The following is a 19,561-nucleotide window of genomic DNA, read 5'->3' on the forward strand; positions in this document are numbered from 1 at the left end:
GCACCGAATAGTCCAGGCATAACATTAATCAACTAGTAAACAAAGCGACTCATAATACTAAGGTGACCCATACGTAGGATCATTATATTATATAACCTTGACGCAAAGTTGCTTTCAGTGTACTGAAAACCTACAACTTTGATTTGCCAAGTTATATGACTGCACATACACAGCGCTGAAACAAGGTATGTACAATGGTGAGCAATGCGTCAAGGAATGAAAGATTACTTGTGATGTGTGGATTTGAATAGTAGATGCTAATACATACCCAATTCACCAGTATGCGTGCTTTCTTCTGGAACAATCTTACATTTGGCACAGAGGCTGAGCCACTGTGGCCTCATGACTGCCAATTTCTGTGATCTCACAGTGCTAATGGGGGTATCATTCATTTGGCTACCCGAATAGTTAATATATAATGGAGCACAACAATCATTCAGTTTTACGCATAACACCTTGCGCAGTATTCACAAAACTGAACCTACGGAACTATTCGCTGGCTTTTTATGCAAATAAAAAAATGGCAATAAGTGTTTGCTTACTTTTTTGTGTGACCCTGTCTTCCGCCATATGAGCCTTCATTTTATTGTCATGCGCATGTTAAAACGGCTCCTAATTAAGATAGAGAAACGCACAACTTCTAACTACATCAACCTTTTAACACCACAAGAGGTCACTGAACTCACTGCTAAGCTGCACTTGGTAATCTCCGCTTGCTTTCAAGTAAATACAGGCAGTGGCCAGCTATTTATGTTACGCATTTTTCGTTTTCCTAAAATATGGCTGTGCATGATCTAGCAAGGTTGTTACTGCATGAATACATAAACAACATGCAGCCCACGCCCAACTAATTCAAGTATCCTGAGTAGAGGTTTCAATAGTTCATGCATTATGTGCATCCTGAGTGAGCTTATTTTTTATGTGTAGAGCAATCGAAATAGAACATGCGTGTATGATGCTGACATAATCATACAGTCTCAAGTCGAAGATCCTTGTTTGCTGCCATGGGTGAGAGACGGAGCGTGCTTGCGAGGGTACTGCTTAATTTTGCGCACTTTGGTAATGTTTTGTACATTGTTGAAATGTTAAATTAGGTATGTTAAATAGTAAGGTGGCAACACATTGGCCATCCAGGTTAGCAAGAGAGAATGCAATTGTTCGATTTCACTCAAAATAGGTTCTTTTATCAGCAATATAAATTATTCGCTTCCAAATGAGTACTCCCCTTGGAAACATCTCATGAGTATATATCTGCATAAGATAATCGCTATACATACATATTGCTTTTATGCCGATCATAATGAATTGTACACTCACGGCTTAAGCTTCCATTCCTTGCTGCATGAAGTTAACCACTTATGCACACCATTTTCGCACACAACATTCATCATTGAGCACACCATGTAAAGTTATATTTTGTTTGGAAAGCTTACAAGCAGCAAGTATTCTAATATGCATATGTGATGCCTCATCTTTGGTGGCTTTATATATGTAAAAAAAAGGAAAAGGCATCTCATGCATACAAGTGCAGAGTAAAAAAAAAGACATGAGTGCGCAAATGCAAGCATATTAGCAAGCTGTATTCGGAGCTTCACACGCGCGCTCAGTGGCAAAGAGTCTTGGCGACCTACGCAGCCGTATTTCGCGACCGATGTGATTGTGTTCCGTATTCTTGCAAGCTGTCCCTAGCACTGCAGAAATTGCGCCATTGCGCCGCACACAGCGATTTCTCACGAATCGCTTCCGGCGATGCTATCACATTCGCGTGTCGTAGAACGCAGCACGTTGGATAATTCGAGAGGTCTTGCTCAATCAGCCAAGGCAGCGCGCGCTAGAAGTAACCATCCGAGAATACTTTGCATGTTGCGAGATGATGCGATTGCAATACATCTGTAAAAGGTGCCCCAGATAAGATGACTGTGCAGTGTTTTGCAGAGGGATGACGCGGTGCCAATGCAACATGTGGGGCTGCAGAACAGAATGTGGCAGCCTAGAGTGGCATTTTTACCGTGACCCGGAAACATGAAATCACATCTGCAACAATGTGCCAGTGTCGTCTGCTGCAGCGCCTCGTCTACGTAAAGGAAACGATCTATTTTGTCAAAAGTAGCTGCCAAGCTTGAACACTTTGCTCCGCCGAACGGTTGCCAGCTGTCAACAGGTCGCATCGCCCAATAGGATTGCGCGTGCGGATTGGACGTGAATCGACTTTTGCTACACCATCCGACTTTTGGGCGTCAGCATTCGGGCGAACGAGGGCGTAACAGGCGAGTTGATTGACCATGTTTGGGTCCTTAGCACTGGTTGTGCGGAGGGACAGTCAAGAAAGGCGGGTCGTGACTTTCTGAAAGGGCAAAGCTTAGCGTTCTTAACAAATGCGGCGGCGCCTGTGTGCATGAGCACAGATGCATCAATATCGTTAACAAACACTTTGATTACGTTGGAGGGAAAGGTTTGAGGACTTTCACATTTCGACGGTGTCGCTGTCCATGCATCTCGCACTGCGACGATTACTTTGCCTCGTCACAAGTTACGGGGCGCGGTAGCATGGGTGACTGTAAGCGACGGTGTGGAGAAGGTGAACGGCGGATAGTTGTCGTCGGGCGCAATGTCGGCGACATATCCGATGGGGTGTCGTAATATGGACAGTTGAACTGGCTGAACACGGGTGGTGGAGCGCCAGGTGGCTGCACACAACTACAATAACTTGCGATGGTATCGGCGTAGCCGCACGCAAAGACCCAATGACGGGAGTGCGCCACCGGCTTGCCGGGCCGCCTATGCGGACATCTCCCCTGGGCGCCTATTGGCTCTCGCTACAGACCACTTCCGCTATCATGGCGGCACCCAGGGCCACGGCCTCCGACATTGCCTCCGAGATTTAAGTTAGTTTACGCTCCGACACTGAGCTACCGCCGCGGGGATCACGATGCAGCAGTAGGCACTGACACCCATTTGGTGATAAGGGCACGCATCACTTGCATTGTGGTGTATCCGAGGCACGCGAAGCAACTTGAAATGCTTCAAGAAGAAACGCCTGTGCAAGGTTGCGCAAGGGTTTCGTTTTCTTTATTTATTTCCTTAAAGACCCCACACGGGGTCATTACATAAGGGGTGAGATTACAACAATAGTTAAAACAATATTAATGAGGGTGAGAGAATCGCTGACACTTCAGTAAATGCAGCTGAACTGGTGATGGCAGTGATGTCGTAAGGTAGCCCGTTCCAGTCTACTACTATACGAGCGAAAAAGGAGGACGAAAAAGTGACAGTGCGTGTTTTGGGGCGAGCGACACTTCATGATTGACCAGTACGATGTGATGTTCGTGCCGGCGGTGAAATGTATGGTGCGATGGCGAGCGGCTGGGAAAAAAAATTGTGAAATATTGATAAGCGGGCGATGCGACGGCGATACGAAATATTACAAAAGAAGGCGTCAAATAAAACAACAGATGAAGGAAGGAGACGCGAGACAGCCACGCAGGGTCACTAACGACTGACTGTTATTTCTTGACAATGGAATGTATAGCTGCTGTCAAGGATCAAAACAACAAGAAGAAACAGGGCCGTTGTTTGCATCGCACAAGGAAGCCACGATACAGAATAACTTCTAAGCGCCAATCCCAAGATGTGCCAGTTCCTTTGTCGAAAGAGAAACTGCGGCTTCACTGATACAATCAGCACCACGCTACCAATATCTCCCTTGTCGGTTGATCATCAGGTCTGTTTAAAACACAGGTTCTATCAAAATCTGGAATGCACTTGTGAGCCTTACAATGCGCACTTCTATGACTGGAGAGCTGGTTTCCATCTTATATCAATGCTCATGCAATCTGTCATTCAGAAATCTGCCCGTTTGGCCTACATATAATGAACCACACGACAAGAGAACTGAGTAAACTGCTTTCTTTACACATCCGACATGTTTCTGCCCATGTTTTTTTGCTCACACCAGTTAATTTCCCGATGTCCTGCGTTCACCTTGGCACACATCAAACCAAGACTTTTCGGAGCGGAAAATGAAACCCGAACACCGGCTCGTTTGCCTACTTCTTTTAGATGGTGAGATATGCCGTGAACATATGGAATGATAGCACACCTGGTTTCAGAAGGGCGTGCTCGACCCTGGTTTACAACGTTAGGTTGCTTGAGCTGTCTGAGCATTTTTCTCCAGCAGATACAATCACATGGTGAGGATAACTTGCCCCTTTGAGGCGGCTGACCTGACAACGAAAACTGCTTAGCAGCCGATGCACACATGACTTGTTGAGTGCATTGGTTAGACATGATTGAATGAAGCCTCTCTATATCATTTTTGAGTGGATGGGCTTGCTAGCCCTTGACTTGAACTGCCAGCACACAAGACACGATGAGAAAGTGAACACTAGACCTAAAAATCTGAAACAGTTATCATCCGGAAGCTCGTGAGTCAGGATTAGACGATGCAAGGCTGTTTTAAACTGAAAAAAAATGATGAAATACTGAAAATAAAACTCAAAATAAACAGGTGTGCGCAAAAAACATTGGCAGAAACATGTCGGATGTCTAAGGAAACTAGTTTTGTTCGGTTCCCTTGTCGTGTGGTTCATCATATGTAGGCCACCTGGGCAGATGTCTGAATGACAGATTGCATAAGCATCGATATGAGATCGAAACCAGCTCTCCGGTCATATAAGTGCTCATTGTAATGCTGAGAAGTGCATTCCAGATTTTGATAGAACCTGTGTTTTAAACAGACCTGATGATCAACTGACAAGGGAGATATTGGTAGCGCTTGAGATCAAGAAGCGTGGTGATTATTGTATCAGTGAAGCCTCAGTTTCTCTTTCGACAAAGAAACTGCCTTATCATGGGATTGGCACTCCGAAGTTATTCTTTATCGTGGCTTCCTTGTGCGATGTAGATGACGGCGCTGTTTCATATTTTGTTTTGATCCTTGACAGCAGCTATATATTCCTTTGTCAAAAAATCAAACACTCAGTCATTAGTGCGCGTACGTCTTGTGTCTCTTTTCTTCGTCTGTTGTTTTGTTTGGTGCCTTCTTTTGTAATGATGCATAACCAACTCGACCACCAGCACGTGCTCAGTGATATGAAAGAGTTGGTAAACAGGAATCTGCTTTTAAGGATGATGCGCTGATGCAAAAGTATGCTGCGTGAATGAACCAAGCTGCGCGATTCTGTACGGCTTCAAGGGCGTTAATAAATTTCACACGAGCACTAGATGTCAGAAGTGTATTCAAGTTTACGTCTGATGAACGATTTATATGCTAATGGTTTTACGTGGGGAGGGGCTTTTTGTGAGTAGTGTTAAAAAAAACCGAGCTTTCTGTTAGCAAATGTTATACCGTTATTCACATGTGAACACCTGTCAAGGTCGTGAGAAAGAGGAATTCCTAAGTATTGGAAAGATTTACCTTGTTCAATACGGTTTTTTTCTATTACATTAGAGAATACGAGGGGATTTCTACGGTGGGTTACTGACATTGCTTTGCAGTTAGAAGGACTTAGTAGCATTAGCCAGTCATCACACCAATTTTGAATATTGTTCAGGTCGTTCTGAAGCAATACTTGGTCACTGATGTTAGTTATGGTGCGGTGATGTTAGTTATGGTACACAATCATCAGAAAATACGCGGATGTGACTTGAGACATTAGGCGGTAGATCATTAACATATATGCGCAACAGGAGGGGCCCTACCACAGAGCCCTGTTGAACGCCTGATGTTACAGGAAGCGGGTTAGAAGTACTATTATTTATTGGCGCAAACTGACAGCGATTAGTAGCAAATCCTTTTATCTATCTTATTATGTTAGGGTGGATATTCAGCTGTGAAAGTCTTAGAAGCAGGCGTTGATGAGCTACTTTGACAAAGGTTTTTGCGAAATTGGGGACAATTGCGTCGGTCCGTGTATTAGTATCGAGGTTTGAATGCACATCATGAAGAAAGACGGCCAACTGGGTTTCACAAAAAATGTCTTGCGCAAACCGTGCTGTTATGAAAGAAAAAAATTGTTTGAGTTAATAAAGTACATTAATTCTGATAAAATGACATGTTCCATTATTTTGCAAGGGAGGCTTGTTATGGAAATCAGGCAGTAGTTTAGAGGCGAGTTCCTATTACCTGATTTGTACACCGGAACAACCTTGCCCATTTTCAATTCGCTGGGTAGGGGACCTGTTGGTAATGACTGGGAAAACAGCAAGGTTAAAAATGAAACAGAAATGATCTTAGTGTTTTTAGGAGTTTTGAAGTAACTTTGTCTGGGCCAGACAAAGTTACAACATGGGAGGAGCAGAAATGCATTGAATGCGCGTATTGGATTACATGGTGAAAACTGAAGAAAAAGTTCTGTTACAAACGTTAGCGCAGTCAGCGTTTGATAAAGGATCACCCATTGGGTTTGGGATGCTGATGGTACTGGGTATGTGGGGATTAATGATGGGCCAAAAGTTTTTCGGCTTATCAGTTATCATGTGGTGAAAGTCGGTATCATAAAACGAGTGTTCATGTCTGTGGATAGTGTCCAGGTAGACACGTCCAAATTCGTAGTATCTTTCCCAGACATCGGGGTTTGATTTCATTCTTTTAAACCGAAAAAGACGTTTCTTTGTGTTTCCGAAAGTTTTAAGCGCTTTGTTAAACCATGGCTGATGTCGGTAAGTGCGAACGGTTATAGTTGCAACGTACGTCTCTGCTAGGGCGTTAAGTTTACTCTGAAGAGAGACCAGTTGTTTTCCACAAAGCGCGAATGCAAACTTGATTCAAATATTTCATAAAAGTTGTGTACTTCTTGACTTATTGCAGCCTAATTGCCTTTGTCATAGCGGCGGATGATCCTTTCGTAAGAACGGCGTAAGCTGGGTATTAAGTGTAGGTGGCAGGGATTACTTTATGATCACTGATTTCGTGGAGGTAGTTAATGGTTGACAGATCTTCGGGATGACTGGTTAGTATAAGATCTAAAATGTTCTCATTAGCTTATCTTACGCATGTTGGTTTAGTTACTAATTGCATTAAGTTAAAGTTAAAGCAAACGTCAAGAAAATCCTTATCACCCGCTCGGTTTGAACGTAGTTGCACAGGAAACCAGTCAAATTTTGCATAGTTGAAAACACCGAAGAACAAGATACATGCATTCGAGTACTTAGTCACTAAGTGCATCAGGATAGCGTTACGCTTGAGAGTAAAGTGAGCAGCACTGTCAGGGAGGCGACAACATATGCAGGCCTGTGAGCCTTTGACAACACCACGCTTCGCTGCCGAAATCCACGTCGCTCCTTTTACAACGACGCTGAAAACGCATTCTTGCGGAACTTGGACACGCGCCATATCGACAAGGAAGAAGACGCCGGCGGCATGATCGTGCAGCCATGTGCTGAGGCCACAGCAGTAAGGACGACACGGTAAGTTTTGGTTCTAGAACTGGTAAAGCGCAACGTACAAAGCAAGAAACAAGCCGGTCTGGCGTTTTGCAGTCCAGAGTGCATTGTTCCGAGAACAGTAGTACGATCAGATAATACTTAATGCCGCAACGTTAGGCGGATCACGCACTTGTCCAAAATATTTCGACGCCACCCAGTGTGACTAAATGCATGCCACGCGGAATGAGAAGCGCGCATATATTTGCAAATGTGCGTCCATCAGCCCTTAATGAATGCTTTAAACTATAAGCACTTTCCAGCTGCCGCGCGCGGGGCTTAACTCTGACCCCTGATTCTTCGTGGCATATGATTTTCTTATACACGCTATGCGTGAAGGAAAAGCGCGCGGCCAAAACGTAATGGTCTCGTCTCTTATTGGAATGAAACGTAGACCAAGCTGGAAACTAATAAAACACCGAGCTTGCTTCGATTCTTAGGAAAAGTTAAAAGAAAATGGTAACTTCTAATGGCTTCATCACACAGGAACAGTATAATGCGGCAAAGCATTCAGTGTATTGCAGCGAAAATAGTGAGAATTTGCGCGCATACGCAGTGTTAGCAACGTGTTATTATAATAACGTTAAACCTCACTCGGTCACGTTTCTAGCCTTTATTGTTATCGGAGGTGCTCACTTGAGGCCCCCACGCTGAAGCTAGGGTGTGGTGCAGTGAAGCAAAGGGAGAATTTGTTATAAAAACTGGGAACCCCACTGGGCATGGCTGTAGTCTATTATTATCTCAGAGGCCCACTTGAGGCCTCAGACTGCCGCTATTTTTCTTTTCGCTTGGTATACAATTTCAGCGCTGTGCACATGAGTATTTGTGGAGAAGTTTTCTGAAGCACATTCACCATCATGAAATGCGTTTCTTCTTGTATGTCTCTGTATACGTCCTTTTATGCTGTAAATCATCAAACAGGCTTGATGGCAAAATAACAACGTGCAAGTCTACTGTTGCTCGTGAGGACGACGCTCTGCAACGTTACAGGTTTCGATAAAAGCATTTGCAATTACCCCACTACTGCACGCACAAATAATGAACTCAAGATTATTTAAGCATGTCTCGAGAATTAAGAGCTAATTAAAAAGTGCTTCCCAGTCAGCACACTGTTTCTCCTAGGCTAGTTGAATGATCTCCAAGTTATAATAGCAAGTGCAGAACCATTAAACGGTCATCAAGCGGATAACCTCCCCACTTGCTTTGTTTTGTCAGGTGGTTTCTCTGAGGTCTTTCGTTAGCGTACCAGATGTCGTTCAAGTGTTTCTGCTTGAGCTCGCAACCAAAAGCATTACAGAATCTACTGCACTTTTTTCAGATTATATGCCTGGTTCGAATAAGCATTGGTTTCAAAAAAATGTATCTAAACAATGCCAAAAAAAAAACCTAGACATGTTCGTATATACACAAGATGAGGGATGATTTCTGAATGTAAGCTTTTGTTTCCGCTTACATTTTATAGACGAAAGTTTGCGTCATTTGTGATGCGGTAGGTATTGTTCTTGTTTTTCTTAGGCGAAAGGGAGGGCTTTCGGGCATTTCAAGATGGTGAATGTGCTTTAAGAATCTTCTCCCCTATACCTCTAGCTATTGCGCTGAAATTGTAGAGGAATTGTATAGGAAGACGGAGGCCTAAGGTGCGCATCTGAGATAATAATATAGACTACAACCGTGGCCAAGTGGCGTTTCCTGTTTTTATAAGATGTTGCATACACTTAGTACGCGCGCAAATTCTCTCCTTCCTTCACTGCGACTCACTTTGCGATTCAGCTTGGAAGCATCAGACGAGCACCTGGGATAATAAAGGCTAGAAGCGTGGCCAAGGGAAGTTTACAGTTTTTATAATAACGCGTCTCTTACACTGCGTAGGCGCGTAAATTCTCACTTGCATCACTGCATTACATTGAATGCTTCGCTGCATTGCAGTAAAGCTATGCGCTGAAGCCATCAGAACTGGTAAGTTTCTTTTCGTAACTGAAAGATGGTAACAAACTCGGTGTTTTAGTAAAGTTCCATGCTTGCTCTGCACTTTATTCCAATAAGAGACGAGACGATTATGTTTTGGCCACGCGCTTTTCCTTCACGCCTAGCGGGTATAAGAAAATCTTGTGCCACGAAAAATCGGGCGTCAGAGCTAAGCCTGGCGCGTGGCAGCGGGGAAGGGCTTATGCTTTGAAGCATGCTTTGAAGGCTTATGCACGCACTTGTGCAAATATATGCGCGCTTCTCATTCTGCGTGGCATGCACTTAGTCACTCCACGGGCGGTCGAAATATTTTGGATGAGTGCGCGCTCCGCATAACGTATGCGACGCTAAGTCTTACCTGATCGTACTAGCGTTCTCGGAAATGTGCACTTTAAAGTGCCACAAAAACTTGCCATGTCGTTCTTATTGCTGTGGCCTGAACACATGGGGATGATGCCGGTGATGAAGCTGCATTTAATGGCACAAACCTCTTACGGGGGATAGGCGACGAATCCGGTAGTAAAATGAATGAAAAATAAAATAAATTCGTTAATAAATACCTAACGCAAACGATGAAAATAAATGAATTATCTAAAATGAAAAAAAATAATGATTGTATCCTACGCGCCAAAACCCCTCTCTGATTATTAGGCGAGCCGTATTGGAGGACTCCGGAAACTTCGACCACCTGGTGTTATTTAACCTGCACCTAAATCGAAGTGCACAAGTGTTTTCGCCTGCATCAAAATGCGGCCGCTGTGGCCGGCATTCGATCCCGTGACCTCGTGATCAGCTGCCTAACATCATGACCACTGAGCAACCATGTCAGGTAAAATGGGAAATTAACTAATAATGAATGCGATAATGTAGTGTTGAATATTGACACGTGTACTTATCTTTATCGGGAACCACGTTTCGCCGCTTAAGAACTGTAATCGCACAGCGAGGGACGCGCCTGCATGTATCCGACGTTTCTGGAAAGTTATCGACGCGTCTATCCGCGTGTCTGTTGTCGCCGAACCTTGTGTTATCAGATTTCATCGCGTGACACGAATGGTGTAGAACTTTGTGGAAGACAGGCGGGTCCCATCAGTTAATCTGGAACATTCGACGACTGATCTATAAAAGCCGACGCGCTTGACCCGCTGATCAGATTTTCGACGATCGCCGACTGTGTTCGCCGCTATCGTTGTGCTTTAAGTGTAGCCTGTTTTGTGGGCACAAGTTCGCCCAATAAAAGGTAGCTTTGTCTTTCACAGTACTGCTACTGTGTTCTCTCTTTACCGTCACTACCGCGTGACATCTGGTGGAGGTGCGGGGTAGAAGGCAGAAAAATGCCGCTTCGCTTACGACGAGCTTCTGTTGCTAGGCCACGTCATCAGTAAATCCGGAGTACGCCCCGACCCCCAGAAAACAGCTGCCATCGCAAAGTTCCCGCAGCCCGCCGACAAGAAGGCAGTGCGTAGATTCCTTGGCATGTGTGCCTACTACAGGCGCTTTGTCAAGGACTTTTCACGCATCGCCGAGCCGTTGACACGTCTAACTAAATGTGATGTTGAGTTCAAGTGGGAAACGCCGCAGGCCGACGCATTTGAAGAACTCAAACGACGCATGCAGTCGCCGCCGGTACTTGCGCACTTCGACGAGTACGCCGATACAGAAATCCATACTTACGCCAGTAGTCTAGGCCTCGGTGCCGTTCTAGTCCAAAGGAAAAACGGAGTCGAAGAGGTGATCTCTTACGCTAGCCGGTCGCTGTCAAAAGCGGAAAGCAACTATTCTACGACCGAAAAGGAATGCCTCGCCATCGTTTGGGCTACAGCTAAATTTCGCCCTTATCTTTATGGCAGGCCATTCAAAGTCGTCAGTGACCATCACGCGTTGTGTTGGCTAGCGAGTATAAAGGATCCTTCAGGACGACTGGCGCGGTGGAGCCTCAGACTACAAGAATACGACATCACTGTAACCTACAAGTCCGGACGAAAACACTCCGATGCCGATTGTCTATCACGCGCCCCCATTGACCCGCCGCCGCAAGATGACGAAGATGACGACGCCTTCCTTGGCATGATAAGCGCGGAAGACTTCGCTGAACAGCAACGGGCAGACCCGGAGCTAAAAGGCCTGGTGGAATATTTGGAAGGGCACACCGACATTGTCCCCAGGGCATTTAGGCGCGGATTATCTTCCTTCACGCTTCAAAACAATCTACTCGTGAAGAAGAACTTTTCACCAGTCCGCGCAAACTACCTTCTTGTTATCCCGTCAGGACTCCGTCCAGAAGTATTGCACGCCCTACATGACGATCCGACCGCTGGACACCTCGGTTTTTCCCGGACACTATCGAGGATACAAGAAAAGTATTATTGGCCGCGCCTGACCGCCGACGTCGCCCGTTATGTCAGAACATGCCGAGACTGTCAGCGACGCAAGACACCGCCGACAAGGCCAGCCGGATTACTACAGCCAATCGAGCCTCCTTGCCGACCATTCCAGCAGATCGGGATGGACTTGCTGGGACCCTTTCCGACGTCAACAACCGGAAATAAGTGGATCGTCGTGGCGACAGACTACCTTACCCGCTTCGCTGAAACTAAAGCACTGCCGAAAGGTAGCGCAGCCGAAGTGGCGAAATTCTTTGTCGAAAACATCCTGCTTCGACATGGCGCCCCAGAAGTCCTCATCACCGACAGAGGAACGGCCTTTACAGCGGAGCTCACCCAAGCCATTCTGAAATACAGTCAGACAAGGCCTAGGAGGACCACGGCCTACCACCCGCAGACGAATGGTCTTACGGAGCGGCTGAATAAGACCCTCGCCGACATGCTAGCGATGTACGTCGACGTCGAGCACAAGACGTGGGATGCCGTCCTGCCGTACGTAACATTCGCTTACAACACGGCGGTGCAAGAAACAACACAGATCACGCCGTTTAAGCTGGTTTACGGCAGGAACCCGACGACGACGCTCGACGCCATGCTGCCCCACGTCACTGACGAAGAGAATGTTGACGTCGCTAGCTATCTCCAGCGCGCCGAAGAAGCCCGACAGCTCGCCCGCCTACGGATCAAGAACCAACAGAGGACCGACAGCCGACACTACAACCTCCGACGACGCTTTGTTGAGTACCAGCCCGGCGACCGTGTTTGGGTTTGGACACCGATACGCCGACGAGGACTCAGTGAGAAACTACTCCGACGCTATTTCGGACCCTACAAGGTCATCCGACGTATTGGCGCTCTGGACTATGAGGTCGTGCCAGACGGCATTTCTCACTCACAGCGGCGCCGCGCACGATCTTAAGTGGTCCACGTGGTGCGCCTTAAACCATTTTACGGACGCTGATGAACTTCCTTAGTTGTTTTCTTTGCTACGAGTGCTTTTGTTTGTTACTTTCGTTTGTTTGCAGCATCGGGTCGATGCTTGTTATAAGAGGGGGGTAATGACACGTGTACTTATCTTTATCGGGAACCACGTTTCGCCGCTTAAGAACTGTAATCGCACAGCGAGGGACGCGCCTGCATGTATCCGACGTTTCTGGAAAGTTATCGACGCTTCTATCCGCGTGTCTGTTGTCGCCGAACCTTGTGTTATCAGATTTCATCGCGTGACACGAATGGTGTAGAACTTTGTGGAAGACAGGCGGGTCCCATCAGTTAATCTGGAACATTCGACGACTGATCTATAAAAGCCGACGCGCTTGACCCGCTGATCAGATTTTCGACGATCGCCGACTGTGTTCGCCGCTATCATTGTGCTTTAAGTGTAGCCTGTTTTGTGGGCACAAGTTCGCCCAATAAAAGCTAGCTTTGTCTTTCACAGTACTGCTACTGTGTTCTCTCTTTACCGTCACTACCGCGTGACAATATGAAAGTCTGCCTTGCCTTGACAGGAAAAGTAACAAGAACTTAATACTGAAACACATAAAGTAATGGATATACATAAAAATGAACAAGTTAGGTTTTGAATAATAATATTTTACCTGTGAATGTGTTTTTACTTTTAGAATTTTCTAATATGAAGAAGAAATAAATCAAATATGGAGACTAACAAATAATATGCCAGTCTTCTTGCGTCACACAAAAATTGAAATATGCCTAGGCAAATTTTCCGGTGGCTGTATACTAATACCATTGCTCCAAGGGAGAGAATAACATTAGTGCCTAAAGGCAGTCTTAAGATTTCAAAGCGGAATTTCTAGACATCGTTTTCGATGAGCAAATAATTGCCAACGTGATAATAAACATGATCGATGGATTCAGATGCATTGCAGATGTAGCATAAAAGGGGTACCGCCAGACCACATATCTGCATGTGTTGCAATACGGCTACGGTAGATTTGTAAATGATACATAGAATTGCTGGTTAGGATAGCATTGTCGGTTCTAAGAATAATTTAGATAAGTGAAACCTGTAGATTTCGCGAATCATAACCCTTTTTTGTCTTAGGTCAAAGAAAACTGTCTATATTTGGGTGCAGTGATGTGGGCTGTTGCCGGCAGCACACACATCACCGGACCTTTTAAAGAAGCTCGCTCTAAGGAATCGGCTACTTCGTGGCTCCTTGATCAAATGGGGCCACCGTTTTCTTCCTTTTGGATATGGCGCGTGTCCACGTTCTGCATGAATCCTTCTTGAGCGTAGTTGAAAATGGAGCGACACAGCTTTGGGCAGCGAGACGTGGTGCTGTCAAAGGCCGGCACGCAATCCTTACCTAACGTTGCACAACCGTTTCTTGAAGCGTTTCAAGTTTTTTCACGTGCCTCGGATGTACCACATTTCAAGTGATGCGTGCTTCTATCACCAAATGGGTGTCAGTGCCCACTGCTGCATCGCGTTCACTGTGGCGGAAGCCCCGCGTCGCAGCATATACAAACTTGAATCTCAGATGCAATGTCGGAGGGCGCAGCACTCGGCGGAGACGTTCATTTGAGGGATCGCCAGCCGTTTGTGCGCAGGCGCGAGTAAGAGTGGGCGCGAGAGAGATATCTGGGAGCGTTTGCTCCTTGAATATATGAGTCTGCCTAGGCGCTATGGAGGTGTTTTCTTAGCGCATGTTGTAGTCGTTTGTCCCCTAGACATGCCGGCATTGCGGAGTGTGGTCCACTTTGTTTAGGCTCTACCGCTGGGGGCCGGTGCGGTGAGGCAGTGGGCTCGGACGCCCCACTTGATGATCGCTGTGTCTGAAGGGGCAAGATTTTACTGGTGTTGTATAAGTAGCGGCTCCGTTTTTTTCGTCGCGACAATAGATTGGATTCTTTAGAAGCACTGCACCTAGCAAATGGAGACCTAAGGAGAGTACCTGAAGTTAAAATAAAGTAGGCGGTGCAGGATCTCCAGGGCACCCATGGGCTAGCTGGGGTATCAAAGGTGGAAGCAGTGAGGTCCGTGGGTGAATGCCGCGGAGACCCAAGCGTGCCAGGATGTGTTCGCATAAAAAATTGGCTGTCCGCGATAACCGACATCCGATCTTATACACCCCTAGAACGCGGAGGACTGGGCGAGTCCCAACTCACGGAGTAGTGCTGGTTATAGCTTTGGTGTCCCCGTTGCCGCGTTCATGTCCTGGAAGCGCTACCAATAATGCGAAATAATGACACGTTGTTACAATTAATGAAAGAGAGGATTGAATAAATATAATTACGCCCAGCCACCAACTTGTTACGCTAAGTTGAGCACTGCCACGCACCGCGACTTCTGCCGGCACGCCTAAGGACAAACGCATATAAGGTGCTCTAAGAAACTCCTCCAATGACGTAAAATCCTCACATTTCCTTTTCCGCACTGGTTCATAGTCGTGCATGCGCGCAAAGGTCCGTCGTCACCGCAAGTGGCACACCCCGCTGTGCGTACTAGCAATTCTAAGGACGCTACCGGGGCAGGTCCCATCCATGTCACAGAACGCATTGTGCGGGGCAGCTGCTGACAAGACTGCATGCGGGACTGCAGACCAGTCCTAGGCACGAACTCGGCATAACAGAGGAGCATACTTGGAGGGAATAGTTGGGTGCTCGCGACAACATCAGCGTAGCTGAGTGGTGCAGCCGCAGGGACCTGTTGTGGCGGCAAAACGATGTCCGCGTACCCTAGTGGAACAGCCGGAACAAGATGCTGGCGATGGTCTGCCGAGATGTCGGCGACTTCCTGCTCAATCGTGCGATGGAGCGGATACATAAAATGCGATGCAGGCTATTGTAGACGCGGCCGCTAAGCCAAGGACATCAAGGAGAGCTGGCGTGCAACTTCCGCCCGAACGCACGCGTTTATTTCAACAAACAACGCTGACTGGTGGGAGATGGTATCCAAACCAGCAACGAGGTCGTCGAGCGAAGACGGGCAACGTGGCAACGAGCGCTGCCTGCGTAGCTCCTCGAAGCATTGGCATATAGTGACGATGTCTGTCACAGACTGAAGATTCTTGGCAAGTAATATGTTCTATGCATTGTCCGCCATCCCCTACACGGCATTCTTGATTTAGACGAACTACGACATCGTCGCATTGACTTTGCTAACTCCGGTACATCTTCAATGTAGCCGGTAAATGATTCACCCGGCTGCGGTTCATGCTCTTGCTAACGCGATTCTGCTCGCAGTTTACGCACAGCAGGGCGACCAAACACAGCCACTAAATAGGTCTTGAATAAGTACGCATAGCAAGATCAGCCTCGGGGTTGTTGCCAGATGCACCCGCGAGAGAGAAGGGCACGTAGCACAGCTTGACGGGCTCGTCACATTTGATGTTGGCTCCTAACCTATCATATGTCGTGAGCCAGTTGTCGGCCTCGGTTTCGTCCGCGCCGCTGAAAATGCAAGGTCCCTGTGGCGAGGTACATCGCAGCACATGACCGACTGAGGAGGCCCTGACTGGGATTGAGGAGTGGGCGTTTGCTGCGATGTGTCTTCAGGCATGATTGAGCGTAGGGCACAGGACCGAAGTTCCAGGATTGGCGCTGTAGGCCGAAACGAACTCCATCATTTCTAAAGGTGTTTATTAGCCACTGGTGGTTGGGCCGACCGTCGGAGCAGGACACGGACTCTCAGCACAGGCAGCGTTGCCTACTATGGCGTACCCCTTCTTCACTACAGCTAACGTTTTCAAACCTGATAGACTCTGACAATCTGTGTTGCTGTGAACATCCCGTTAGCATGTGCGAGAGCGAAATCTAGGCTTCCTTGAGCTATATCAAGCTTTCCGGGTTGTGGAGTATAACATAAGTTCTTCATTCATATTTACACTCTCAACAGTGTGAGAGACGCTAAACAAACTGGGAGCTTAGTTTAGGTAAGAAATTCAAATAGACATGTCTGAACTGAAATGGTACTCGAACTTCGAATGGGACATTAAAATTTCTATCGGTCTTCTTCGAGTAACTGTACAACACTTATTCACTTTCCAAAGGGCACTGTGCCTACAGTATTACCACGATTGGCAAGTGATGAGCGATGACTTGTAAAAAAAATATATCCGAAGAAAAGTAATCCGCATATTCTATCAATACTGGTTTCTACGGTAAAGCCGTACCATTGCCGGGCTTGGTATGGTCAGTGATTTTTTGCCGTCGCTTTCAACTTCCTCACAGTTGTGACACCTCTTTCCTATGGGGTCCACAAGCCAGGCAATGAGGGAGTAACTTCCAGCGGATTCACGGATGATGGAAACGATGGTGTTGTTTCCCAGGCCTTCATCAAGAATAAATGTTTCTTGGACAGTTCCGGTGAAGCCCTTCGTTTTGTACATAATCTGCGAAACGAATAAATGCTAGTTTACTTACTGTACAATGTGATGCAAACAGACATATTTGTCAAATAGATGGAAGACTTGGTGGCTTAAAGCGGTACAACGGAGCGGTGGACAGTAGCACTTGCTACAGCCACCTCTGTACAAAGTGATCGGTGATGCCAGCAAGCGAGCAACAATAATAAAAAAGGACAAATACGTGAGGTAAAAACTTTCTAGAATACAAGTGTACGTGTACGAGAGGATGTAAGGGTTCATAATGAAAAAAAAAACAATTATTCGTTCGGAAAGAAATGAATTTCTATGGCTTATTTCGGTAGTTACACAATAATCTTCTGCGTTCCCCTAAAGGTGTGTACTGTAGCTGATATTTTTTTCTGCTAAGTAGTTTCTTCAGGGAATAGTGAACTACCCAATAATTTTTTTCTTGCGGGTGACGAGAACAAGGCATTCCGGGAGATGTACATGTTAAAATGTTCAGATGTTCTCGCGACGGCTCATGAATACTGCCATTGACACGGTGTAACGCAGAGGACAACATTGGGTACCCAGTCTTTAGAAACATTACAATGTATCTTCAATTATTTCTGTCGCCTTGCGAACAGCTTGTCAACGTTTATTAAAGAATTGTGAACTCTAATTAACCATACATTTTCCATTATACTGATACTGCAAACAACAACACCTTCATCTTCAGCTTCCTTCTTCGGACGATTGAACTCGAAGGCTTTTAGGCGGCGTTACTCGATGTGTGCCTCTCGATAGCAGTGTGTCTACGTTTAGCGACAGAAAGCTCATGTTTACACGATTTATTTTTCTGAACATGTATAGTTTTGATAGGTTTTCTCTGTTTATATATTTATATATTACTCTCATTTTGTCCTTTGTACGTACCCACTCCGGCAACAGTTCCTACGGGGCTGCAGTATGCTTAAAAGAAATAAAAATTACACTCTGCAACGTTCCGTGCAGGCGTTTCCATGCGTTCTACACCGAACGCAAGGCGTTCCTGCACCTATCGAGTGTGCGAAGTGTCAGTCTTATATTTATGATCTAGGGATTCATGGGCATAACCTATGTATTCATTTATGTTTATTTATTATGCTTTCAGGACCAAACGCGTTACAGATGGCAGTGTTTATGAACAATAAACAAAAAACCATGAAAAATACCATGAATTTCTCCTCATTAGCGCCACATTTTAAAAATATGCAAATGCCCAAATGCCACGTAGAAGGACATAACCAAAGTGACTGTGTTTGCTGTGGCTAGCAGCAAGTCATGCTATTCTATTACGCATAAATCATTATTTCTTATTAATCACCTCGTTCCATATTATATTCAGAGCAAAAGTATTACTGAGAGAGCAGTCGGCGATAGTAAAGAACACCCGATCCAGCGTTCCAATCCTCTATACGTGCTGCATAAAAGTTTTTTGCCAATCCCGAAATAAAGCACATGAAATACGAAAAATTTGCACGTTCCTATTCGACAATGCGGATAATCAAAAGTATACCAATATAATGTCTTGCTCACCGATTTGTATTACACCGCTAATTTGCGAGCAGGACTATCGGAAAACGTTCGCGATCATAGTTACTGTTTCATGTAAATAGTAAAGTACTGTGAAATATTTTCGCATGAGATTAACCGGCGCTGTTTACCAAACGCGATGTGTGTTTTCGGTCCAGGTAAATAATTTGAATGTTTAACACTATTCGAATGCTTTGAAAGACGCCAATTATTGGCCGCACTGAAAACATGTGAAGCCAGACATCAGTTTTTGTAGAATGACTAGAATTTCGCTTCCTCTCCTCAGTGCAATGAATATCGGTAAAATTGGTCGAATAAGTGTTTCAAAAGTGCATTTTTCGTGCATTTGAAGTGGTGAATAGAAGGTCGTCCGGAGCCATATCTTTCTGTTCATTCTTCAAACAGCGACAACGCACTTTCTGGTGGCGAAAAATAGCAGGATTTTAAATGGGTGCTTAAAGTTGAACTGCCTGTATAAATATTCTTCTATGAGCGCTTCAAAATCCATGCTTACAGGTATAGGCTCGAGGTATTTCTTGCCCAGGTTGAACGGATCTGCAAAGGCCATGTCAATGTCGAGTTGGGGATTGTATCCGTCGTTTGGAAAGCACTCGCCGTCAGCAGACTGGGAGATGATCAATCCTGTAGATTCAGCCAGGGTTGTGAGCTCGTTTGTCGCCTTACGATGAGACAGTTCCGCATCTGCTTTAAATGGTGCTACTTGCAGAGTGAATTCATGATGAACGGCCCTCGTGGTAACCTGGCGTTGAACCATTGGTTCATTGGCGTTAACATTTGCAGTTTCACTGGTTGTGATGAGCCCCTGAAAGCGATAGGTACCACCGGAAGGATCTTGATTACTGAGCTCTTACCTTTGCTGCATATTACGTGAGTGGACGTTGG

General features: G+C 45.8%; 1 protein-coding gene across 1 annotated transcript in view; it reads right to left on the reverse strand.

Annotated features, from left to right (window-relative positions):
• LOC139047078 (calcium-activated chloride channel regulator 1-like) overlaps positions 1-19,561 on the reverse strand; it is a 189,937-nt gene that overhangs the window by 40,101 nt on the left and 130,275 nt on the right. Inside the window, exons 10-11 of the mRNA XM_070521028.1 lie at positions 19,173-19,481; positions 16,910-17,128 (exon numbers count right to left, since the gene is read on the reverse strand). Of these exons, the coding sequence (XP_070377129.1) occupies positions 16,910-17,128; positions 19,173-19,481 (528 nt within the window). The remainder of the gene's footprint in view (positions 1-16,909; positions 17,129-19,172; positions 19,482-19,561) is intronic.

Source organism: Dermacentor albipictus, chromosome 6, assembly GCF_038994185.2.
Source record: "Dermacentor albipictus isolate Rhodes 1998 colony chromosome 6, USDA_Dalb.pri_finalv2, whole genome shotgun sequence".
NCBI lineage: Eukaryota > Metazoa > Arthropoda > Arachnida > Ixodida > Ixodidae > Dermacentor > Dermacentor albipictus.